Genomic DNA, 27,386 nt, shown 5'->3' with positions numbered 1-27,386 from the left:
TATTCACAGCCTTTGTTTAATACTTTGTAGAAGCACCTTTAGCACCAATTACAGCCTCAGGTTGTTTTGAGTATGATGCTACAAGCTTGGCACACACATTTTTGGGCAATTTCTCCCATTCTTCTTTGCAGTATCTGTAAAGCTCCATCAGGTTGGATGGGGAGCATCAGTGCACAGCCATTTTCAGATCTCTCCAGAGATGTTCAATCGGGTTCAAGTCTGAGCTCTGGCTGGGCTACTCCAGGACATTCACAGAGGTGGCCCGTAGCCACTCCTTTGTTATGTGGGCTTTGTGTTTAGGATCATTGTCCTGTTGAAAGATGAATCGGTGCCCCAGTATAAGGTCCAGAGCACTCTGGAACAGGTTTTCATCAAGGATGTCTCTGTACATTCTGCATTCATCTTTCCTTTGATCCTGACTAGTTTTCCAGTTCTTGAAACTGAAAAACATCCCCACCGCATGATGCTGCCACCACCATGCTTCACTGTAGGGATGGAATTGGCCAGGTGGTGAGCTGTGCCTGGTTTCCTCCAGACATGATGCTTGGCATTCAGGCCAAAGAGTTCAATCTTTGTTTCATCAGACCAGAAAGTTTTGTGTCTCATGATTGGAGAGTCCCTCAGGTACCTTTTGGCAAACTCCAGGTGGGCTGCCATTTGCCTGTTACTGAGGAGTGGCTTCCTTCTGGCCACTCTACCATGCAGGCCTGATTGGCGGAGTGCTGCAAAGTTGGTTGTTTTTCTGGAAGGATCTTCTCTCTCCACAGAGAAACACTGGAACTCTTTCAGAGTGACTATCGGGTGCTTGGTTACCTCCCTCACTAAGGCCCTTCTCCTTTGATCACTCACTTTGGCTGGGCGGCCCGCTCTAGGAAGATTCCTGGTGGTTCCAAACTTCTTCCATTTACGGATGATGGAGGCCACTGTGCTCATTGGGACCTTCTATGCCGTAGACATTTTTCTGTACCCTCCCTCATATCTGTGCTTCGATACAATCCTGTCTCGAAGGTCTACGGAAATTCCTTGGACTTCATGGCTTGATTTGTGCTCTGACATGCACTGTTAACTGTGGGACCTTATAAAGACAGGTTTATGCCTTTCCTAATCATGACCAATTAACTGAATTTCCCACAGGTGGACTCCAATCAAGTTGTGGAAACAGCCCAAGAATGATCAGTGGGAACAGGATGCACCAGAGCTTAATTTTGAGTGCCATGGCAAAGGCTGTGAATACTTAAGTATATGTGTGTTTTGTTTTTTTTAATAAATTGCAAAGATTTCAAAACTAACTTTTTTCATGTTGTCATTATGGTGTATTGTTTGTAGAATGTTAAGGAAAAAAGATAATTTAATCCATTTTGGAATAAGGCTGTAACATAAAAAATGTGGTAAAAATTAAGCGCTGTGAATACTTCCTGGATGCACTGTACACGTTGCACGCCCAGTAATAGGAACTTATATCTGGAAGTCTTATCCCTCCCTGCAGTTTAAGTAAAGTTAGTTGCTCCTAACCAATTCTTGGACGTCTGTGGTGCCATAAAGTTAGTACAGAGTTTCTTGTAGATACGCAGGAATCTGGGAGGTAATTGGATCGGTACCGCCAGAAGAGTCGTGATAGCTCGTTCATTTTCAGAATAGCTGTCCTACTGAACCATGAGAAATTGGGCCTGTTCCATTTTTGCAGGTCATCTGTGATAGTGCATATAATAGGCAAGTAGTTTCTTGTGTATAGATCCAAGAGGGGTGCAGGCAACTGAATGCCCAAATAAGTGATGGCTCCTGAATTCCAGAAAATTTTTCTGGCATCAAGTGACTTGCTGAGTAGGAAGTGTTATGTTAAGGACATGTGATTTTTTAAAATTGATTTTGAAGTTAGAAACATACTGAAAAAACTGAAAGGCTTTCAGAAGATTGAGGATTGTTATGAGCAGTTCTTAAAGAAAAAGCAGGATGTTGTCTGCAAATACTGCCAATTTATATTGACGACCAGCAACTTTAATGCCCCTAATATCCTCGTTTGAACGCAAATGACGCAGAAAAATGTGAGTATGAAGAGTAATGGATACAAGGGGCAGCACTGCCGAGTGCCACTACTGATGGAGAAGGCATCTGACAAGTGACCATCGACCCAGACTTTCTCTGTAGGGTTTGCATATAGGGCCATAATAAAGTGAATCAAGCAGCTTCCTGAGCCTATTGCCTGTAGAACGGCCTTTAGGTAATCTCAGACCATCCGGTCAAACGCCTTATACGCGTCTAGTGAGAAAAAAAGGCCTTGTTGTTTGGAGTTTTGTGAACCAGTGATGGATATTTAATGCTTTTAGGGTGTTGTCTCTAGCTTCTCTGCCTGGGACAAACCCTACCTGGTCTTTGGCAATAAGGGAGTTGACCACTGGGAGTGTTTGCTATAATTCTTAGATCAATGTTTAGCAGTGATAACTGATACCTGGTAAATGAGGGAGGGTCTTTACCTGGTTTTGGTATTACTGATATGTGATTCTCTAACAGGGTATCTTGCGATGGGTATGGTGCCAAAAGTGAATTGAACGTGTGCAGGAAAGGCTGTGCTAAAATATCAGGGTACGTCTTATAATATGCTGCGTTGAACCTATCAGAGCCTGGTCTTTTACCTAGTTCAATTTGCTTAAGGGACAGGTTAAGTTCCTCTTGTGTTAGCAGAATATCCATCTCCTGAGCAACATGGCAGAAGATTGGTGTGGGACTGTATCGAGGAAATCATTAAGAATTGCTGAGCAAGGTCTTATATCATCAGCTGGGCGCTTTTCATGGGGAAGATAGTAGAGATCAGAGTAGTAATGTGCAAACTGAGCTGCTATCTCATTACTACCAGGGATTGTCCTTGGTGTGTGCGGATGTGGCGAACAGTGTTGGCTGCTTTCTTGGCTTGTAAGGCCCTGGCTAGGAGTTTTCTGCTTTTGTTACTCTGTTCACAGAACAGCTTTTGTGACAGAATAAATTTGCATTTTACTTTAAGACCAAGTTCATCTAAGAGCTGGGTGTGAGCCAAAAGTAGATCTGAGTAGGTTTGTGGTGCCTGGGTATGTTTGTGGGCTGATTCCAAAGCTTGCACTTTTTGTAAGATTGAATCAACAGCTGCTTCCTTACGAGCTGCGGACATCACCAATAAACATCCCCTTACAACACATTTGTGCTCTTCTCATTAAATGAGGGGGCTTACTTCTGGAGATGTCAATGAAGAAATTCTGTATATGTTTGCATATTTGGCCAGCAAGGATGGGGTCCAATAAAAGGGTGGGATCCAGTCTCCACATTGTAGCTGGTGTAAGTGTCTTCATAAGGTTATTGTGACTGGGTGATGATCCGATAGACATAGATTCAATCATTGCGTTGGACAAAAGAGGGAGATCTCTTTGTGACACAATCTATTCTTGAGTAGAGATTGTGAGGTGGGGAGCAGAAAGTAAAGTCTTTCTCCACTGGGTGTAAAATGCGCAAGGTGTCATGTAACTGGAGACCATAGAGTTGGGTTTTAAGCTGTTTAAGAGTGCGATATGGCATAGAAGCAGTGCCCGAGGAAGTATCTTCTAGAGCAGCAATGGGCAAACTACGGCCCGTGGGCCGTATACGGCCCGGCGGACCTTTTAATCCGGCCCGCGGAGCGTGATACTGTCAGGATGGCTGTCAGGATGTGTGTAGGCGGGGCAGCGTGACGAACGCGAGGGGAGCTAGGCTCCTCTCACAGTCCGCCCTGAAGACCGGTGTAGCATGAAAATCTGGCTCCTATGAGAATCTGTCCCCCTCGACGTATCTGCGCATGTGCCGGAGATCGCCGATCGGCTGCTAATGCCTGAAACTGGCACATGCGCAGATACGTCGAGGGGGACAGATCCTCATAGGAGACAGATTTTCATGCTACACCGGAACGGCGCGGGAACATGGCGAGAGGAACGCGCGGAGCAAAGGTAAGTGAATTGACACAGGGGGGACTTAATATGGGGGATGAATTACTATGGGGAATGAATTACTATATGGGGAATGAATTACTATGGGGGATGAATTACTATATGGGGAATGAATTACTATGGGGGATGAATTACTATGGGGATGAATTACTATGGGGGATGAATTACTATATGGGGGATGAATTACTATATGGGGGATGAATTACTATATGGGGGATGAATTACTATATGGGTGATGAATTACTATGGGGGATTTACGTGAGGGATTTACGTGAGGGGAGACCGTATGCCTGCTAATTATCCGGGCTCAGCTCAGATCTCCAATTAAATGGCGATTACTTACTTAGCTTCCTCCCCTCCTCTTTCTTCCTTTTTTATATGCTTCCTTTTTTTATATGCACCTTTTTTTATATGCACCTTTTTGTATATACAGCTTTTATATATGCATTTTTATATATGCATTTTTGCGGTTTTCCTATGCATATTTCTAAATATTAGTACACCAGCAGTAGACTTGTATTGATAATCATGATTTCCCATTGCTAGGTTGGGTATATACTGGCCATCTGCTCAGTATGACACCACCTAGACTGATCTGAAGGCATTAGCCACGATCTTCTGGCTCGCGCATGCGCAGTTTGACGGTCTGCGGCATGTTCTCAAACCAATAAAATGGCCGCCAGAACTCTCGCGCATGCGCAGTGTGCCGCGCGCCGACCATTTTCAGATGATTTTAGTATCACTGACAACATGGCACCCGCGCATGCGCATTAGGCCGAATAGCCGGCAAAATGGCGCCCGCGCATGCGCAATAGGCCGAAAAACGGCAAAACGGCGCCAGGACACTTTTTGGCGCAATTTTTTCCTATAAATAGGAGCAAGGAGACGTCAGGCATGCATGGCATCACCCCTACAGGAGACGTGTTATTACACGAAGCGCGTCTAGGAGGAGCCTCTGCACGCCTTGACGTTACGCCACCGGATCAGGAGGTCCGGTGGCCACCATTTTTTATCCACTGGTCAGAGTATTCTAAGAGCTCATTTCATATCTGTATAGGTACTCTAACCCTGTACGTGTATTATTTTATTATAAGGATCTTTACCCAATAAATACATTTCATAATACTACACCATGAGTATTTCCATCTCTATCACCTGGCACTGAGCCTTCACATCTCAGCCCAGCATTTTAGGAGTCCATCCAGGCAGGAGAATTTGGGATATAGGTCCAGACCATCATCTCTGGCAGCCGTCACCCCATTTACCATCAGAGGGCACCTTCATCATCAGGCTGTACCTTCACGGGACTTCCGGCTTCATGGAATTTCTATGTGCACATTAAATTGCACTTCCGGTGAGTGGGCAATTTTTCTACACCTTCATTTTAGGATGTTGAAATATACCCATTTGGATTGAAGTCATTCATACTCCATCACTGGAATATACCTTTTTAGACTCATATCACATCACCTTGGACTGTATATTATTCAGTTTATAGGATTTTTTTGTCATATTTTGTCATACTTGTGACAGTGTGGTTTATTTGTATAGCGCTGCACACCCCATTTTTATGTAAAGCTATCATGTTAATCTCTTAAAACCTTGGAAAGACAGGGAAAGTTTGTTGGCAGTACCAAGCCCCCAAAAGGGTGGGTCCCCCATAGCCCCTCAGGTACCTATAACGGACACCTTGTCCGTAGTTTAACAGAATGACGTTAAGGAGTTTGTGAGAAAGAATGGAGATTTCTTCTCTCACCTACCTGGACTGACCACGGTCATACAGCATGACATAGTTACCCAGCCAGGGGTCCGCGTAAATGTAAAGCCCTAAAGAATACCCGAGGCCAGGCGGGAAGCGGTGGCAAAGGAAATAAAGGACATGTTAGAGTTGGGAGTGATCGAGGAATCTCACAGTGAGTGGTCAAGTCCAATAGCATTGGTCCCAAAACCAGATGGAACCATTCGATTCTGTAATGATTTCAGGAAACTGAACAGTGTGTCTAAATTCGATGCGTACCCGATGCCTCGGGTGGATGAGCTCATTGACAGGTTGGGAACGGCTCGGTACATAACCACCTTAGATTTGACGAAATGCTATTGGCAGATTTCTTTAACGGAATCTGCAAAAGAAAAGACGGCATTCTTTACCCCCAAGGGGTCCTTTCAGTATACAGTGGGGATCGAAAGTTTGGGCACCCCAGCTAAAAATCTGTATTAATGTGCATAAAGAAGCCAAGGAAAGATGGAAAAATCTCCAAAAGGCATCAAATTACAGATTAGACATTCTTATAATATGTCAACAAAAGTTAGATTTTATTTCCATCATTTACACTTTCAAAATAACAGAAAACAAAAAAATGGCGTCTGCAAAAGTTTGGGCACCCTGCAGAATTTATAGCATGCACTGCCCCCTTTGCAAAGCTGAGACCTGCCAGTGTCATGGATTGTTCTCAATCATCGTCTGGGAAGACCAGGTTATGTCAATCTCAAAGGTTTTAAATGCCCAGATTCATCTGACCTTGCCCCAACTATCAGCACCATGGGTTCTTCTAAGCAGTTGTCTAGAAAACTGAAACTGAAAATAGTTGACGCTCACAAAGCTGGAGAAGGCTATAAGAAGATAGCAAAGCGTTTTCAGATGTCAATATCCTCTGTTCGGAATGTAATTAAGAAATGGCAGTCATCAGGAACAGTGGAAGTTAAAGCAAGATCTGGAAGACCAAGAAAAATATCAGACAGAACAGCTCGCAGGATTGTGAGAAAAACAATTCAAAACCCACGTTTGACTGCACGATCCCTCCAGAAAGATCTGGCAGACACTGGAGTTGTGGTACACTATTCCACTATAAAGAGATACTTGTACAAATATGGTCTTCATGGAAGAGTCATCAGAAGAAAACCTCTTCCACGTCCCCACCACAAAAATCATTGTTTGAACTTTGCAAATGAACATATAGACAAGCCTGATGCATTTTGGAAACAGGTTCTGTGGACCGAGGAGGTTAAAATTGAACTTTTTGGCCGGAATGAGCAAAGGTACGATTGGAGAAGAAGGGGCACAGAATTTAATGAAAAGAACCTCTGTTCAACTGTTAAGCATGGGGTTGGATCAATCATGCTTTGGGGTTGTGTTGCAGCCAGTGGCACAGGGAACATCTCACGAGTAGAAGGAAAAATGGATTCAATAAAATTTCAGCAAATTTTGGATGGTAACTTGATGCCATCTGTGAAAAAGCTGAAGTTAAAGAGAGGATGGCTTCTACAAATGGATAATGATCCTAAACACACCTCGAAATCCACGGGGGATTACATCAAGAGGCGTAAACTGAAGGTTTTGCCATGGCCTTCACAATCTCCTGACCTCAACATAATTGAAAATCTATGGATAGACCTTAAAAGAGCAGTGCGTGACAGACAGTCCAGAAATCTCAAAGAACTGGAAGACTTTTGTAAGGAAGAATGGGCAAAGATACCTCAAACAAGAATTGAAAGACTCTTGGCTGGCTACAAAAAGCGTTTACAAGCTGTGATACTTGCCAAAGTGGGCAGTACAAGATATTAACTCTGCAGGGTGCCCAAACTTTTGCAGACGCCATTTTTTTGTTTTCTGTTATTTTGAAAGTGTAAATGATGGAAATAAAATCTAACTTTTGTTGACATATTATAAGAATGTCTAATCTGTAATCTGATGCCTTTTGGAGATTTTTCCATCTTTCCTTGGCTTCTTTATGCACATTAATACAAATTTTTAGCTGGGGTGCCCAAACTTTCGATCCCCACTGTAAGCGGATGCCGTTTGGTTTGCATGGGGCTCCTGCATCATTCCAAAGAATGATGGACAAAACGCTAAGACCACATCGCCAATACGCAGCTGCCTATTTGGACGATGTCATCATCCACAGTCCAGACTGGGAGTCTCATTTGTCTCGCTTGCAATCGGTAGTAGATTTGCTTAGGAAAGCAGGTCTTACCGCCAACCCCAAAAAGTGTGCCATAGGCTTGGAGGAGGCCAAATATCTTGGCTACATCATTGGTCGAGGTCTCATTAGGCCTCAGATAAATAAAATTAAGGCAATTCAAAGGTGGCCCCAACCTGTAAATAAGAAACAAGTCCGGGCCTTTCTTGGGATCACAGGATACTACAGGCGGTTTATTCCCAATTTTGCCACCATTGCAGCCCCACTGACAGATCTGACAAAAGGTAGGGGGTGAGTCATGATTAAGTGGAATCCTGAGGCGGAGACTGCGTTTCAAAGGTTGAAACAAGCGCTCTGTGCCCAACCTGTGCTGGTGACCCCAGATTTCACAATAGACTTTGTGGTACAGACTGATGCCTCTGATGTGGGACTAGGTGCTGTACTGTCCCAAATCAGAGAAGGAGAGGAGCACCCCGTGGTCTTCCTAAGTAGAAAGCTCAACAAACATGAGAGAAATTATGCATTTGTTGAGAAGGAATGTTTGGCCATCAAATGGGCCTTGGAGGCCCTGAAATATTACCTGTTAGGAAGACAGTTCAAGTTGATCACTGATCATGCCCCGCTCAAATGGATGTTCGATAACCAGGAGAAAAATAGCCGAGTGACAAGGTGGTTTCTTACGCTACAAGCGTTCAAATTTACAGTGGAGCACAGAGCGGGGAAACTGCAGAGTAATGTCGACGCCCTTTCCTGGGTCCATTGCCTGGTTGGGACAGTTGTTCAGCCGCAGGGGCTTGAGCAGAGGGGGGGATATGTGACAGTATGAACGGCGAGGTGATAGATGGACGCTATGGGGTTTATTTACTAAAGCTGGAGAGTCCAAAATCAGACTCCCTTCTGCATAGAAACCAATCAGCTTCTAACCTCAGCTTGTTCAATGAAGCTTTGGCAATGAAACCTGGAAGCTGATTGGTTTCTATGCAGAAGTGAGTCTGATTTTGGACTCTCCAGCTTTAGTAAATAAACCCCTATGCGTCACCTCGCATACGCTCATTCTTTGAAGTTTAGTTGGAGTCCACTCCGGATTTTTGGGGCCACAATGGCAGGGGTGGTTCTGGACTGGATTTTGTGCTCCACTGATGACCACCACAGGTGGTATAAATAAGACAGGGCTGGAGCAAGAAGTGGCTTGTGGCCTGGGATTCAGGGAGCCATTCTGAGAGAGCTGTGCATGAAAGTGATTGTTATACAAACAAGAGAAAAAGGTTTGCCTATGATTTTGTTTTGGTTGGTGATAGGGAGAAGCCCTTCACCAGTGAGAGAGGAAAAAATTCTATGTTTAGTTAGTGCCTGGATGGCAAGGGTTTATTTTGATGTTTTGTTTATTTTGATATCTTGCAAACCTTTTAAATAAAAACTGACAACCAGTCAGATTTTTAAGAAAGCCTGCTGTGCAGTCTACCTTTTTCCCAGGGAAGGAGATCCCCCACCTGAGCTACCCCCGCACCACTTATAGGGAAACTGGAACGGATACAAATTTTGTTTGTTATAGTGGTTTAATGTCATTGTAATGTACATACAACTTTAATTATGCTATATATGATCCCCCAAGGGATGAAATAGTTGTTCCTTTATTATTAAGAAATGTCAGCAGTCTGTTAACAGTGTGAACCCATATGGGTTGACAGGCTGAATCCCAAAAAGGGGTTTCCATATCATAATACCGAATGGTTGTTTTTGACTGTTTTATTTTTTTGTCCGTTACATATGTGCTCCATCTATAATACTTTTGTAACCTGATGTCTACAAATTGAACATACTGTATACTATGGTTATGATGCTATATATTATTTAATAAAAATCTAAAGTTAAAAAAAAAATAGGCTGACTGATAGATTACAAGACGATAACTACAGAAAACATTTAGTTTAAGGGCTCATTCACAGCAGACAGCTTTCTGTCCAAACTTTGATGAAATGTCAACGAGATATGCAGTACCATTCTCAGTGCACACCACTGCAATGCAGTGGTGTGAACGGACGCCATATGAAACAAAGCGTTCTTTTGCCTTCTTTTGCATTCCAATGTACTTGGTGTGAAACAGCCCTGAAATATCAGTTATGTCTCTACACACTGACCCCACAGCAAAAGTATTCACCTCGGGTCTACTTTCAAAGAGCTTCAGATTAACAAATGGAACCAGACCATGATCCAATTATCCGGACCATTTTAGAATATCTTTGAACAATAAGCAATAATTTATGTATTCACATACTTTCTTTGCTTTACTCTTTGGCATACCAAAGGCATGCAAGTATACATGAGACAATTGCTGTTAATGCCATCACATTTCAGGTGGAATGAAGTGCTGTTTCAATAAGCTGTTAGGATACCAACAAATATACATATTTATATATATATATATACACACACACACACACACACACACAAAGAGTGGGGGAAAAAATATTTGATCTCCTGCAGATTTTTGTAAGATTATCTACTTACAAAGAAATGAAGGGTATGGCTGTCAAAGGACATCAGGGACAAGGTAGAAGACCTGCACAAGGCTGAAATTGGCTACAAGACCATCAGCAAGAAGCTTGGTGAGAAGGAGACAATTGTTGAAGTGATTACTCGCAAATGGAAGAAATACAAAATAACCATCAATTGCCCTCGGTCTGGAGCTCCATGCAAGATTTCACCTCATGGGGTAAGGATGATCATGAGAAAAGTGAGGGATCAGCCCGGAACTACATGGGGTGAGCTTGTGAATGATCTCAAGGCAGTTGGGACCACAGTCACTAAACAAACCATTGGTAACATGGTAAAATTCTGTAGCACCAGCAAGGTCCCCCTCAAAAAGGCACATGTACAGGCCTGTCTGAAGTTTGCCAATGAACATATAAATGATTCAGAGAAGGATTGGGAGAAAGTTCTGTGGTCAGATGAGACCAAAATTGAGCTCTTTGGCATTATCTCGACTCGCCCTGTTTGGAGGAAGAAAAATGCTGACTAAGACCTTAATAACACCATACCTACAGTTAAGCACAGAGGAGGAAACATTATGCTTTGGGGCTGTTTCTCTGCTAAAGGTACAGACCGACTTTGCCCCATTAAGGGGCCAAGCGACAGCGACAAGAAACCTTAAGTATTTAGAGAAGATCTGTTAAGAACAGTCGACCATAATGCCAATTATAGATTCTTCATTTCTGCAGGGGATAAAATTATTATTTTCCATATATATTTTCAGGACATCTTTTTATGTCCTTTTCCATCTTTATAAAGTTCCATTAACTTGTTACACAGTACTTGTGCTTCCACGTAAGAGCTAACAAACTCATTGACTATTTATACACTGACACTAATTGCAATTTAAAAAGCCACAGATGTGGAACATTAACCTCTAATTGGCATTTTAACCTGTGTGTGTCACCTTGTGTGTCTGTACCAAGGCTAGGGTATGTAAACGTTTGATCATGGTCATTTGGGTGATTTCTGTTATCATTATGATTTAAAACGGAGCCAAACAACTATTTTATAATAAATGGCTTCACATGACCATCATCCTTCAATAAAAGAGCATTTTTTGACATGATCAGTCATATTTGCAACATTAATGCCAAAATTTCACAATATCTGCCAGGGTATGCAATCTTTCGAGCACAACTGTATATATATATATATATATATATATACATACATACACACAGATACATAGAGTACATACATATACAGTATACATACATACACCTACTGTTGGCGGTAGGTTGCCTTGATCTGTTTGATTTTTTTTTTATTGATAAGATGCTCAAAATCCTTGGAAAATTGCCATGTATATGGCCAGCATAAGACTTCTGTTTAAATTTAAGGGAATATGTACTGTATGCTGCTTAAGAATTTTAACAGCTTTTTGGAAATTACTTTTTCGGACTATGCTAAACTGAAGTATTTGTTGATTTGTAACATGTATAATCATATGAGATCATGTTATGTGATATTGCACAGTATAAGCAAACCTGTTCTAAGCTATAACGTATACATATAACATGGTATTATAAAAACACAAACACATCTTCAATTGTCCTGAATACAGTTATCCTCTGGTGGTTGACTTATACCACAAAGAAATATAAAAAAATGCAACTGGCTTTTGAGCATAAGTGATGTTCTTGATCAGTCTGTTCTATTCTGGGTGCGACTGCAATTGCCACCTAAAAATGTGTTGGCTTAAAAATACTTTGGAAGCGAGAGTTTTTACAGTCAGCAAAATGTGTGGGACAGATGTGACAAGCTTCTTTAACCAAATATTTCATGAGCACTATTTGTAAATAATAACTGTTTCAACACCAAAGCTTTTTGTACTGCAGAATTACATTGCTGCTTAAAATGTATGTCAGGGGAAAAAAATGTAGTGCATCTTTGCAATACATGTACCTTTTGCCCATGATTCATCCCTTTAAACCACAAAGTAAAGAAAAATACTTGATGAAGCAGAAATCCAGTGTGCTCCTAACTTCCTGTCTGGGCTGACAACACTGCCTCTGTGGCACTAAAATGCCAACCAGCAATGTCAACCTTGACTGCTGAGCTACAAACTCAGAACTCATCTTATCCCCATCTTTCTGGCCCGCTACAAGTGCATACTTTGATTTCCACCCAGTAAAACCAAGCTGCTGTCTTAACAGCAGGAGCCTGTCCACACACAATATGTAAAAAAAAGGCTTTTGGGAGTCGTGGTTCTGTGGGACATGGTTATGTCTTCCAGCATTTTTTTATTTAAGATTGTGATTATGTCACAAGCAGCAATGAAGGCTGTTACTCAATACAGCAAGGTCAAAGAAAAAAGTGGAAAATTTAGAGGGTAAAAAGGAGATTTGGGTAATGTTTGGACATGGGAGTTCTATCGCCAATACAGACAAATACTGCAAGGAGCACCACGAAAATGATTTACTCATAAGATGCTTTTCAAATGCAAGTTCTGATGCTATGTGTTGAAAAGGTGATCCAAGAAGCAATCCTTTGGGCAAGAAAAGCTTGCATGCCTACAGATTTAAATACACTGAAAACACATGAAAACCCCCTCTGCTGCAAATGATTAATTTTAATTTTAGTGGATATCATTGAGCATGTTGCAGATAAAGTCTGGATGACTCAGTTCAGTTAAGAAGCAGATACAGTGGATATAAAAAGTCTACACACCCCTGTTAAAATGTCAAGTTTCTGTGATGTAAACAATGAGACAAAAAAAATTAAATAATTTCAGAATTTTTTTCCCCATCTTTAATGTAACCTATGAACTGTACAACTCAGTTGAACAACAAACTGAAATCTTTTAGGTGGAGGGAATAAAAGTAAAAAAAATAAATAATATGGTTGCATAAGTGTGCACATCCTTAAACTAATACTTTGCTGAAGCATCTTTTGATTTTATTACAACACTCAGTCTTTTGGGTATGAGTCTATCAGCATGGTACATCTTGACTTTGCAATATTTGACCACTCTTTCTTGCAAAAACACTCCAAATCTGTCACACTGCGAGGGAATCTTCTGTGCACAGCCCTCTTCAGATCACCCCACAGATTTTCAATCAGATTCAAATCTGGGCTCTGGCTGGGCAATTCTAAAACTGTAATCTTCTTCTGGTAAAGCCATTCCTTTGTTGATTTGGATGTATGCTTTGGGTCGTTGTCATGCTGAAAGATGAAGTTGCTCTTCATGTTCAGCTATCTAGCAGAAGCCTGAAGGTTTTGTGCCAATATTGACTGGTATTTGGAACTGCTCATAATTCCCTCTACCCTGACTAAGGTCCCATTTCCAGCTGAAGAAAAACAGCTCATTTAATGTTGCTGTAGGCCTCTTGGCAGCCTCCCAGACCAGTTTTCTTCTTGTCTTTTCATCAATTTTGGACGTCCAGTTTTCATTTTTTTAAATCACAGAAACCAAACATTTTAACATTGGTGAGTAGACTTTTTATATCCACTGTAGGTAAAAGGAGGCATCATAGTTATGAGAGTTAGGGGGAATAAAATGGAAATTTCAGCTTCAGCTGTCCACCCTTATGCAACACCAAAGCCGAACTGTATTTCTAGTGATGTCCAGTGGTGCCAAACAAGTGACCTGCAGGTCATCTGCGTGTGGCCTGACACCTATTCGGCACCAGTGTCAGACATTGGAACACTCTCGGCATTTCAGCACCTAGCACCAAGAGAAAGACTCCTTTGTGAGAAGGGTGATCTCTGCCTACAAAACAAGTAATGTCCTGGCCTTGGGTAGAGAGAACGCAGCAGAAGAGTGTGATCAGGTAAGCGATGACTAGTGTTGGGTGGTTAAATCTTATTGCCACTGACCATCAATGGGGTGAGGCGGTGCAAACAGAAAACACTGACACTGGCTACCAATGCGGCATGGGATAGATTTTGCTCCCAACTTCCTCTTTAGTGTGCACTGCAATATGCTGCAAAAATACAGTAGTATCAAACGTTTTGAGGTGTGTTACAGCCCATTAATTTTCGAGTGGCCAGCCTAACTTGAAGCACTGCACCTCAATGCACAAAAATTCACTGTTATTGTAGGGCCCTCTTGAAATGTTAGGGACTCTCATTGATCTAGAATATAGTAATGCATTTCTGAGGAATAAAAGAACAAAACAATTTTTTGATCTGCTAGGTGTATTCAAAAAATAATAAAATTGTGTTTTTTTTAGCCTCCATGTCAGCCATATATGGCCTTGGATGTATGATATTTTGGCTCATTGTAGAAATTCATGAGTCAACTATTTTGTAAAAGACATTTTATGGTTTCATTTGGAGAAATACTACTTACAACAGGGACAGGGTCTTTGAGTAAACTGCCAGGCAGTGGTGTTTCTTTCTGTAGTTCATCCTTCAATCGTTCTGTTAAAATAGAGTCTCCTGGGGGCAAATATGTGGACTTCCACTTTAAGGTGACCTTAATAGTACCCCTTTCATTGCCTTGGAGATCAGTGAGTTGAAATGTTCCTTTTAAGACAAAACAACAAAATACATAAAACAAAATAGGAAGTTCATTTAAAGCATTATTAAACCCAAAACCAAAAGTGTAATAAATTGCAGCTTACCAATCACTAGATATGGTGACTGCATTCGTTTTCTTTTTTAGGCTTTTTTCCCTCTGTTTTCACCTGGTGATCTGGCCTGTAACACATCTCCTGTATTAGAGTACCCCCATTCTGGATGAAGGCGCACAGGGGCACCTTTTGATAATAGCATTGTTAATCTGGGGGGAGGGGAGTGTTAGATGTACTAGCAGATTTAGATACATTAAAAATTGAAGCAACACTCCAGCGTCTAACACTTTATAAGCAGTTGCAACAACAGTTTTATTTTCCTTTTTAGATAAAGGTTTTACATAAATAAATAGATAAGCATCCCTACCAGTGGTAAATGGTTTGTCTCATCCCTGTAACTGATTAACTGATAAAATTTTGCAAGAGAGCTTGTTTTTTTTTTAAACAACAGACTTACTGGCAGGATCACATTGTGAAAATAAAGTAAAAATAGTCTAAAAAAAAGTAATGCAGCCCTAACCTCTAAATCGGTTAATCTGCAAAATAATACATTTTTGCTTTTGCGTTTATTACCATTATTTTTAAATAAATAAATAAAACTGCCTAAGCATGCAATATCCTGCTGTCAGGATTAAATAGAGTTTCATATCTTACAAAACAAATTACTAATAAAGCAGAAATCAAAGATGTCAATAATTACGACCCATAGATTTGGCAACATACAGATAAGATATCTGCTGTCTGTAACTAGCTGTTCAAAAAAAATGCTTGCTTTTTCTGTTAGAGGGTACTTGCTGACAATGCTTCATATCCCTCAATAAGAAAGACAACATGAGGGTACTCTTTACACAACCTAACTTATTCTGTCACTGATGACCGTGGATCTCAACAAGGTAAAGCGTCTTAATTGCTACTCTCTGCAGCCCTCAAATATTGCCTTTCTGGCAGAGCTAGCTATTAGGTAGATCACATGTTAGCAATATGCCAGATGATAAGACAAAGGCATGGGGCCAGTGATCAAAACATATATAGTTTTAAACTACACTGCTCAAAAAAATTAAAGAAATACTTTGAAAACACATCAGATCTCAATGGGGAAAAATACCATGCTTGATATCTATACTGATATGGACTGGGTAATGTGTTAGGAACGTAAGGATGCCCCATCATTTGATGGAAATGAAAATTATCAACCTACAGTGGACTGAATTCAAAGACACCCCGAAAATCAAAGTGAAAAAATGATGCAGCAGGCTAGTCCATTTTGATGAAATTATAGCAACTCAAAAAGGTACTCAGTGATTTGTATGGCCCCCACATGCTTGTAGGCATGCCTGACAATGTCTAATGAGAGGACAGATGGTGTCTTGGGGTATTTCGTCCCAGATATGGACCAGTGCATCACTGAGCTCCTGGACAGTCTGAGGCTCAACCTGGCACTGTCAGATGGACTGAAACATAATATCCCAGAGGTATTCTTTTGGATTTAGGTCAGACAAGAGTGGGGGGCATTCAATGGTATCAATTCCTTCATCCTCCAGGAACTGCCTGCATACTCTCGCCACATGAGGCCGGGCATTGTCATGAACCAGGAGGAACCCAGGACCCACTGCACCAGCGTAGGACCTGACAATGGGTCCAAGGATTTCATCCCGATACCTAATGGCAGTCAGGATGCCATTGTCTAGCCTGCAGAGGTCTGTGCATCCCTCCTCCCCAGACCATTAATGACACACTACCAAAACCGTCATGCTGAATGATGTTACAGGCAGCTTAATGTTCTTCACGGCTTCTCCAGACCCTTCCACATCTGTTACATGTGCTCAGGGTGAACCTGCTCTCACCTGTGAAAAGCACAGGGCGCCAGTGGTGGACCTGCCAATTTTGGTGTTCAATGGCAAATGCCAATTAAGCGCTATGGTGCCGGGCAGTGAACATGGGGTCCACTAGTGGATGTTGGGCCCTCAGGCTCTCATGAAGTCTCTCCTAAAGTAACTGCCTGTCTCCTGGAATCTCTTCAATGCTCTTGAGACTGTGCTGGGAGACACAGCAAACCTTCTGGCAATGGGACGTATTGATGTGCCATGAGTTGGACTGCCTGTGCAACCTCTGTAGGGTCCAGGTATCGCCTCATGCTAGTGACACTGACCCTAGCCAAATGCAAAACTAGAGAAAAACAGTCAGAAAATATGAGTAGGGAAAAACATGTCAGTAGCTTCCACCTGTAAAACTATTCCTGTTTTGGTGGTCGTCTCATTGTTGCCCATCTAGTGCATCTGTTGTTAATTTCATTAACACCAAAGCAGTTGAAACTGATTAACATCCCTCTCTGCTACTTAACTGATCAGATCAATATCCCAGGAATTTAATTCACTTGATGCTATACTCTGATTAAAAAGTGTTCCTTTAATTTTTTTGAGCAGTTAATAATCAACATAAGCTAGCACATCTGTCCTTTAGATTATAACCAATCTCACTCAAACAGCTTTTCAGCAGTGTTCACATATGCTGAAAAATCAAACATATCAAATGCAGATTTAAATATACTGTATACACCACTGAAGATAGGATAAAAGCCAAATATACATGACCCTACAATAAACACTTGTGTCTCTGATGTCAAAAAACAACAGTAGCCATAAACTATGAATTGCAATTTTTATAACTGGCTGTGTGTAGAAACTTTGTTCTGTGCTACTTGCTACTTTACAACATTTCATCAGTGCATTTTAAAAAAAAAAAACGCAGACGAGTAGCTGTTTCTTTGCATGCCCTATGTCTGGCTTCTGTGTACTGGACAGGAGTCTATTAAAAAAGAGTAGGAAAGTTGTTTCTTCTCGTCAGCCCACAATCTTCTTGGGATGCAGTGGGGCTGTTGGAAACTTTTTTTTATGATACATGCTTATGTTCACTGTTGAGTGTTTCTATATATACCACTTTAATAACTGCATGATTCATATTGTTTCATTTGTCAGGAAACTGACAAAAGCTTATGCTAGTACTGCACTGGTAAAGTGTGAAATTGAATGCTTTTAGTGCCAAATCGGAGAGCAATTTCCAAAATGTGTAGTACTTTCAAAATGGAGTTTGATCAGAAAAAAGTATACACGTTTCCAAACCGGACAGCAGCATTAAGAGGTATTTTTGTCTGAAAAATAATTTAAATAAATAATAATAAATAGAGACTATAGATAATCTCAAAGTTCCAGAATCTATAAGAAGAACTGTCATATGGCACAGCTATGCCTCCTTTACCATAAAATAAATAGCAAAACAGAACAAAATTTGCAAGCAGAACTCAGTACACTGCACATATTTTGAGTTTTGTATATACTGTACATGGTTATTTATACATCCATAAGTGAATAGTTAGCAATGTTTCTCCTTTTACATCTAAACCCCACCTAAAAATATAAAAATAAAATTATATTTTTGTTATTTGTTGTAAACAAACCTGAAATGCATTTATCATGAGCAAGAGGGATTAAAGGCACCATGGCTTTACAAGTATAAGTATCACCCATTTCTCTGTCATCAAAAACATACAGAACAAGAGATTGAGATTTCAGGTATTTGTCAAGGTCAGCATTCATGGATAAGGGAAAGCACTTGAGGTCTTCAAATTGCGGATTATTGCTGCTTGCTATGGTGTTAGTATAGTGGTCAGGAAAGTGAAAAAAGGTGTAGGCCACATAAGGACTGGGCTGACTTGTACTAGTTCCAGACTTCATATTGCTGCAGCCATTTATGGTGATGAACAGCACGTTCAGATTATCTTCTGTTAAACCAATGTTTTTGCCCTTGTCAATGCCTACTGGCTAAAAAAGAAAAAAAAAAAGTGTTAATATAAACGATTAACTATTTGGCCACAAAGACGGCCAACCAATATTACATTGCAAACCATTTTAAATTACAAGTGGAACAATAAAAGGAAATATATATACACACATTTTATAGTTTTGTTACATCATGTACACAAAGCAAACCTTGGTTTGGCTTCCTGCTTATTGAAAGTGTATGATGTGGCTTTTTTGAGTCAGATAAAAACAAAAAAGAAACAGAAACACTGGAGGTAACGTCTAAAAGTAGCTCAGCTACATGTTTGAGGCTTAACTCCCCCTCCGTGCTTTTAACAAAAAAAAAGCTAATTTTGAGTGTTTTTTTTGTACTAGCTTTAAGGAGCCTAAAAGCCACAGGTTAGAGACCACTGTTCTAAAAGTCCTTACAAAAACTAAAAGCCCGTGCCAGTGTCTCCAGCTGCACTTCTAATATAGAAGCTAGGTGGACTGTGTCAATTAAAAATATTGAAATGTGAAACAAGATTATTTAAAGTGAAAATATACAGGTTTTTAAAGGAGAAGTACAGCCAAAGCTCGTTCGTCCACCCGTTTTCAGGCACCAGCGGGGTAAATTCCACTTTCGGCTGACATCACACAGCGGGTCCAAGCTGGGGAAGGATTACGACCATATGGTTGTGATCCACACAGAAGCCTGGACCGGCACCTGGCTCAGCCCATCAGCAATCCACTGACAGCCTAAGCCAGCAGCTCCCGCCTCCCATCAAGGGCAGCACTCCAGTGAGTGCTGAGGGGGGGCAGACTGACAGTCACCGCTCTGGCCTCCCCTCTGATGATGTGCTCTGCACGAAAGGCCTAAGGAGGAGCCAACAGAGCGTGACATCACAGCCGCCCACAGCCACGAGGAGGCCCGGCAGCCATCTTTACTAAGGGGCCAGTACTACTCTTCACTAATACAGACATTTTTAGAGGGGATACTACCCTGTTTTATATGTGCACCCTATGAATAAAGTCTTTTTATAAATACTACACTATGGGCACCTTTTTGGCTCCCATTGTAGCTAATTGAATTCCAGGACATCTGATTGCAATCCACTACCACCAGAGGGAGGGAGCCCTGTACCCAGGCTGTGCACCCGTCCAACATTAAGGGGACCTGTGGACCTAGCAGTTTGATTTCACCAAGACGAGATTACCTACCTTTAGATGAAAGCTCACGTACTCCGCCTTCCTAAGTGATCCGGGTGGATATTGATTACATGCGCAATATTTATGCGCATCCGGTGAGTGCGCACTTTTATAATTTGTTCCTGTCACAACTTGCCTTGGTATACTGCTACAACAAGTGGATCATCTTATATATTTTATGAACGGTTCATTTGTGCTTTGAGATATTCTATGGGACATTTATTATTCATTTATCATTCATTTATACTTCTCACATTCATTGCTATTACTTAGCGCTGCACTATACTTTATTTATTTATTTGATAGTCACCGCTATTTGCTCAGAGCGGAAGGGAAAACTGAGTGATGTCTGATCACTCAGTTCTCACCCTTAGAGCCGGTGGGAGACAGATGCAGCATCAGATCGATGCTTCATACACCTAGATAAGTGCAAATTAAAAAAACTAAATCCCATACTTCTCTTTTAAACAATGCAAATCAAATTCAGAATATTAACTCACTTATCTTTCATCTATTAAGTGAATAATGATTTCGTCTAGCAAGCGCCAACGTCTCACTATTCTTCTCCCTTGGGTTGGTTTGCCACAATGACTAATAGGAAAGCACTGGGGAGGAAGGGTTACCTCAACAACTACAGTACCTAGTTAATGTCAAAATTTGCATGACAAAGCACACTGGGTTTCAGGGCTTCTGGGAAACATCCGTGCAAGAAATGGAGAGTCGTTGTCACAGAAACACAAAGGCAAAGACGCAATAAAAAAACAGATGGAAGTCCTAACTATTTTCTGCAAAATAAAATGTTTTGACTGGAATTGGACTTAAGGGTAGGGGAACTTTAACTCAAAGTTTCCTTGGCCTTTTGTACCTATCACCCCAAAAAAAGATGTAGCCCTACTCCCCTCAATGCTTTATACTTAACTAGATCTCACAATGAGGCCCACGCCATTGGTTACATTGCTCTGACAGCTACTTCACCTCGTGTCCACGTGTGCACAGTTTGGCCCCTTGGACTTTTATGGGACTGGACTACATCCTCTAAGGAGGGTATGGGCCAAAGTGTAAGAAAACCTTGTGAAAGTAAACATTTGGTACAAACAGCATTTCTGGAAAACAACCTCTTTTACCAACTATGAAGCATGCTGGTGGAAATGTTTAGGTTTAGGGTTGCTTTGCTGCTTGAGGGCCTGGGCAGCTTGTAGTCATCGAGGGATATTTACTAAAACTAGAGTGTGCAAAATGTGGTGCAGCTCTGCATAGAGATTAATCAGCTTCCAGATTTTACTGTCAAAGTTTATTTGAACAAGCTGAAGTTAGAAGCTGATTGGCTACCATGCACAGCTGCACCATATTCTAAGTGCTCCAGTTTAGTAACCCCCCCATAGAGTCAACTATGAGCTCTGCATCATATCAAAGTGTGCATAATGTGACATGCAAGGCCATCTGTTTGAACCAGAAATATATCTTTCCATGATCTAAAGCACATTATGAAATTCACCAAAGAATTACTCAAAAAGAAATGACCAAGGGTATATTATTTGTTCCACAGTACACTTTTACATCTATTGATATTTTGTTGAATAAATATTTGAAAAGACACATTTTCCTTGAGAATTTATGCTACACTGTATATTGTTATACCTTTATTTATAGGCACAGTTTGAATAAGAGATCTAATGTTTGCCTTATGAAATACTGTATGTTGAAAAAGTTAAAAATGTCCATGTTTACGTATCTTTTCACGTGATTGTATATGCCAATCTTATGTTTTCAAAAGAGCAGAATTTTGCAAATGGGAACCCTAACCTGCATATTCCGCAGCTCAGGAATGTTAATGCAGTTACTGTATCTCTATTTAACAAGAAATTTGACAGGTTGATGTGGGAACAATTTTGTTCCTGGTTTTTTTTTACATGTAGCAATAGGTCCACAGGTTATCAGAACCATAACAATCTGAAGAGCAAGAACACAGAATTGTTGTGAAAATAGGAGTCACCATGCTCCAGACCTGTATCTGGCACATCAATTAGGTCCTGGGTGTGGTTTTAAAATGACGCAGAGACAACAGCTATTAGTCCAAGCGCCTTTTAAAAAATGTATGCATATAGCCCTGCCCACTCCATGAGACTCCACTTGTTTTAGCAAGCAATAAGGAATGATCAAGACACAGAGCATCACACAGCCTCTACAGATTACAGCCATCCAGCCCACAGAGTAGGACTCACAACAAAACGTCTCAATGGAGACATCAGAGGCAGCCACCGGTCATTCTTCTCCCCCTCCAGGTACTCCAGCCTCCAGCGGCCCAGCCCAGCCAAAGCGGGGATGAGGATGGATTTTTCCTCACATGACATCCAGGACGTGAGCAATGTATATCCTACTATAGGAGCACAGCATTTCCTACATCTAACCAACCAGTTATGGCTACCATCCTGAAAGACATGTTACTGTCTCTTAGAAGCTCCCTACAAAGCGATATGCTCTCTTTAATGCAGCAATTTAAATATGATATCACGTCACTTAAGAAAAGAGCGTCCCAAAAATGGAAGATATTGCTTCTACAGTAAATGGTCTAGTAGATGCACATGATGAACATATAGAAAAGCACAGATAGATTAAAGACAAGAAAGCAGATCTGGAAGACAGATAAAAACGCAACAATGTAAAAATTAGTGGAACATCTGAATTGATATTACCGCCTGAGCTCCCGACATGTGCGCAAGCTGTTCAAAACCCTATTACCTGAGCTACAAAATATGGAGCTCACTATTGACCGCATGCACAGATTACCCAAGCCCTCACAACTAGCTGATTCAATACCACGTAATGTGATATTAAGAATCCACTTCTATCACGGAAAAGAGCAATTAATGTAGAAAGATGTCTGGGACCCCTTCCTGATCTGTTTGCACACTTGCAGATTTTTGCGGATCTATCACAACACACGCTTCAACGTCGCAGACAGCTTAACGCACTAACGAAAGCTATGCGAAGTAACAAAATACCATACCAATGGTCTGCACCCGCTAAATTGCTAGTCACACACAATGGTACAATGTATACAATTTTCTCCCTAAATGAAGGCTTACGCCTACTGCAATCTTGGTGTACCTAACCCCCACCTACAACAATGCAGCCAACCAGCAGTGCTCTTCCCGTCAAACACCTACTACAACGCGCGCACAGAGCCAAACCTCACTGAATGTGCGTCAGGGCCATTCATACAGCCTAATTCTGGTGTCTACCTGCTTCCAGCCTATTGAACTCTTTCCCCACCGCTATTCTTCCAAGGCACAAGGAGTGCCTACCACTCAGGAAGTTATAAAGGGGACATAATCCCTACTGCTGTTGCTTTGATTCTTGTTTCTTTTTTTTTTCCGCTGTCTCTAATTCTACCATTGTCAATTTGCTACTGGCAAACTTTCCATTAAATACAGTTATTGCACCGTTTCTCAGCTCTCCTAACATTAAGCTTATGTTGTGCAGATAAGAGTTGCCCAATCTATAAAGCACTCCCCCCCCCCCCCCAACAGTGGGTTTTTCGAAGCAAGAGCACACCCAGTGCTGAACTCAGCAAACACCACACCCTACTCACAGCGTTGAATTACTACCTTATAGCATGACCATAAAAATCCTATCCATAAATACTAAAGGTCTCAACTATCCAGTAAAAAGATCATCTTTAAGGAAATTGGTTAAAGACTCTTACTGCAACATTTTATGAGCACAGGAAACACATTTTCACGCTATGCATCAACCGGCTTGCACCAAAAAAAAGCTTTCCTCATATCGTTTTGGCAAATGCTCCAGTAAAAGAAAAAAGGTGCATTAATAGCACTCAGAGACACAGTATCTTTCCAACTCTGAATAGAATGCACATAAAAACAGTTTGAATCATTCAAAATGGCTCGTACCAAACTTATAAGTGACTAATGTATGCCACCAGTACAACTCAGTGAATACAACAAACCAATCACTCACAGATCATAAAGTGAACTGATCCACTAGGGAATCCATAGTGAGACAAAAATAGTGAATTGATTAAGAAATGCCAGTGAAAGAAATAAACAAGAATATAAGTCACAAAGTCCTAATGGGATTCCAAAAATTATGAACTATAATAATCAACATAAAAGGTGAATCTCTGAAATGTGGGATCAATTATCACACTGATAATAATAGTGACCACAAAGGCTATAAATTAGCCAAAAAACAGTGAAAGGTAGTGAAAATAGATCCGTGAATCCCTGAATGTGGGATTAAATCAATCACACAATAATTTTTTTTTTTATAATTTAAATATTTATTGATTTTTCAATTAAATACATATTTCCATCATTATTGCATTAAAAATACAAAATCGTTCCTTGTTTACATTTTCTAGAACTATTTCCCAATCCCTCCCCCTCCCTCCCCCCCCACCCCCGTCAACCTTCTCTGCATTCTCTCCAGATCTTCATACTAAAGCAAGTGGAGTTTATCCTTCATTTCTCCTTATAATTTCTTATATTTCGCATTCAATCCAGCTTTTTCCCATTTTTCCCATTTCATATAGTAAACCTCCATCTTATCTTCCTGCATGTGATACAGTTTTTCCATCTTTCTAATCTGGTTCACTCTATCTACCCAGTCTTCCTCTCTCGGCACCTCTGTTTTCCGCCAAAACTTGGGTATCAAACCTTTTGCAGCATTAAGATAGTACCATATGCCTGATTCCTTATATTTATTCACTGTTAGGTCTGTACTATGCAGGAGACATATTTCTGGGTCCAACCCTACATCGATTTCAGTTATCCTTCCAATTAAATAAATTATCTTCCAGAATTCTTGGATTTTTGGGCACTCCCACCATATATGGTACACTGTGCCTATCTCTCCGCATCCCCGCCAACACCATGGTGAATTCTCCCCACACATCTTATGTTCAACATTCGGTGTAATGTGCCATCTTCTCAAACACTTATAATTTATTTCTACCTCCCTCATACTTACATTCTCGTGAGTTAATCTATATATTTTCTTCTATTTTTCCTCATCTATCACAACCCCCATATCTCTTTCCCATTTTGCTATATATATTGGCTTTGTGTTTGTGTCTAATTCAGTGAGGATTGTATAGACTTTAGCAATACCATGTTTCCCATCACCTCGTGACCCCAAAAACTTTTCAAACAAATTCCAGTCCTTGCTAGTTCTCAAAGGTTTCGAAAGATTCGCAATAAAAAACATTTTAACTGAAAGTAACGCCACTCATCTATCTTAGTGAATATCTCTCCCTTTTTCTTTTCCAAATCCTTAAATGATCCCAATCTACCCTCCACCATAACATCCCTCAATTGAACATCCTCCTTTTTGAACCATTTACTTGCTATCTCTTCTCTACCTGGGGGGAAAGAACTCTGTGTTTCTTAGTGGCATCAATATAGAATTGAAATCCCACTTCATATTTTTGTGCAAATTATCCAAAACCCTTAAAACATTTAAAGTGTATATACTTACATTATCTCTTAATCCTCTATATTGTGCTGGTACCCATATAACTTTACTTAGATTGGTTCCTCTGAGTTTATTTTCAATTTTAACCCAACTTTTCTCATAATTATACGTCCAATCTAAAATTCTCGCCAATATTACTGCTTTGTAGTATCTTCTAAAATCTGGTACCCCCAATCCACCCTTCTCTTTGTTTCTACTTAGCAATTCATGGGATATTCTTGGTTTTTTGTTCCTCCATATATATCTTATTTTTTTAACCACTTGAGCTCCAGAGGATTTACCCCCCTTAATGACCAGGCCTCTTTTTGCTAATCGGCGCTGCACTAATTCAACTGATAATTGCGCGGTCATGCAATGCTGCACCCAAACGAAATTTACGTCCTTTTTTTCACACAAATAGAGCTTTCTTTCGGTGTAATTTGATCACCTGTGCGCTTTTTATTTTACACGCTATAAACAAAAAAAGGCCAAAAATTTTGAAGAAAAACAATATTTTTTACTTTCAGCTATAAAAAATATATAGTAAACTCAAAGTTGGTTATAAATTTAGGCCAAAATGTATTGCGCTTTTTGCTATAAAACATGTCCAGTAAAAAAAAAATGCAAAAATAAAATTTAGTCATAAATTTCTGCTAAAATGCATTCTGCGACATGTCTTTGCTAAAAAAAAAACCCAATACGTGTAAATTAATTGGTTTACGTGAAAGTTATAGCGTTTACAAATGGCGGGAAAGATACTGGGATTTTTAGTTTTTTTTATACTAATAATGGTGGCGATCAGCGAATTATGGCGGCGATCAGGGACTTATGGCAGCGACCAGCGACTTATGGCTGGACTGCAGCGGACATTCTGACATTGGGGGGTACTGACTTGGGGTCACTGACATCCCCAAAAACACTAATACAGTGATCAGTGCAAAAAAAAAAAAACACTGACACTGTACTAATGGCAATGGGGATGAAGGGGTTAACTTTATTTTGCAGGGAAGGGTTATAGGAGTGAGGGGAGTGTTTTACTAGGGGGCGGGGGTGTGTACTGCACGGGACAAGGCTGATCGAGAAAGAGAAACTGTTCTTTCTCGATCATCTCATCCTCGAGCTGACAGGGAAGTGACAGACAGCACAGCTACTGCAGTTGTGCTCTCTGTCACTGTTTGCCGCCGATCGCCGGGAGATAGCCGTAAGGAGCTGACATCTGCGGCGGTGATCGGCGGGACAAATAGGGCGGCGGCGCGCCTCGCGCGCGCCCCCTATTTGTTTACAAAACACACGTTTTAAAACGTGGTTTTGCCTGCGAGTGCCGCCCTGTCGCCGTATATGTACAGTGGCTGGGCGGCATGTAGTTAATTGCTTTAAAGAAGGCTTCTGGGAGTTTAATTGGAATCATTTGAAATCTATATAGGATTTTGGGTACAATTACCATTTTTACCAGATTTATATGTCCTATCCATGTCGGGTTTCCTCCTTCTAATGTTTTTAAATCCTCCCTGATCTTGTTTAACAGTGAAATATAATATAATTTAATTTATACAGATATTTATATGAAGCAATTTTACTCCCAAGTATTTTATCTCTCTTTCTTTCCATATAAAAGGGAATTCCTTTTGTATCTTTTCTTTTTCACTCTTTAAAATATTTATATTTAAAATCTGTTTTTGTTGGACTAATTTTTAAATTTGATAATTCCCATATTCCTTCAACAGCTTCATTAAATTTGGGAGTGTTATCCTGGGATTCCCAACATAGAATAACAAGTCATCCGCAAAGGCAGCCACTTTGTATTCTATATCTTCTATCTGAATTCCCTTTACATCTCTATTATTCCTTATTGTTGACAGCAAGGGTTCCAATGACAGAACATACTGTATAACAGTGGGGATAATGGGCAGCCCTGTCTTGTTCCATTTGACATCTGAATGGGTTACAAACTCTCACCATTTACCATAATAATTGCGGAGGGTTCCCTATACAATTTTCCTATCCACTCTGTCATTCTGA

General features: G+C 40.6%; 1 protein-coding gene across 3 annotated transcripts in view; it reads right to left on the bottom strand.

Annotated features, from left to right (window-relative positions):
* Positions 1-27,386, bottom strand: part of RPGRIP1L (RPGRIP1 like) — a 433,499-nt gene that overhangs the window by 131,435 nt on the left and 274,678 nt on the right. For all 3 annotated transcript variants that reach the window (XM_089689846.1, XM_089689845.1, XM_089689847.1), the window contains exons 17-18: positions 18,365-18,728; positions 14,688-14,863 (exon numbers count right to left, since the gene is read on the bottom strand). In XM_089689846.1, coding sequence (XP_089545972.1) covers positions 14,688-14,863; positions 18,365-18,728 — 540 coding nt within the window. The remainder of the gene's footprint in view (positions 1-14,687; positions 14,864-18,364; positions 18,729-27,386) is intronic.

This window comes from Staurois parvus, unplaced genomic scaffold (assembly GCF_062004578.1).
Source record: "Staurois parvus isolate SC_StPar_1 unplaced genomic scaffold, SC_StPar_1.0 ptg000499l, whole genome shotgun sequence".
Lineage (NCBI taxonomy): Eukaryota > Metazoa > Chordata > Amphibia > Anura > Ranidae > Staurois > Staurois parvus.
Note: the sequence above shows the minus strand (reverse complement) of the source record. Positions and strands in the feature narration are given on the sequence as shown.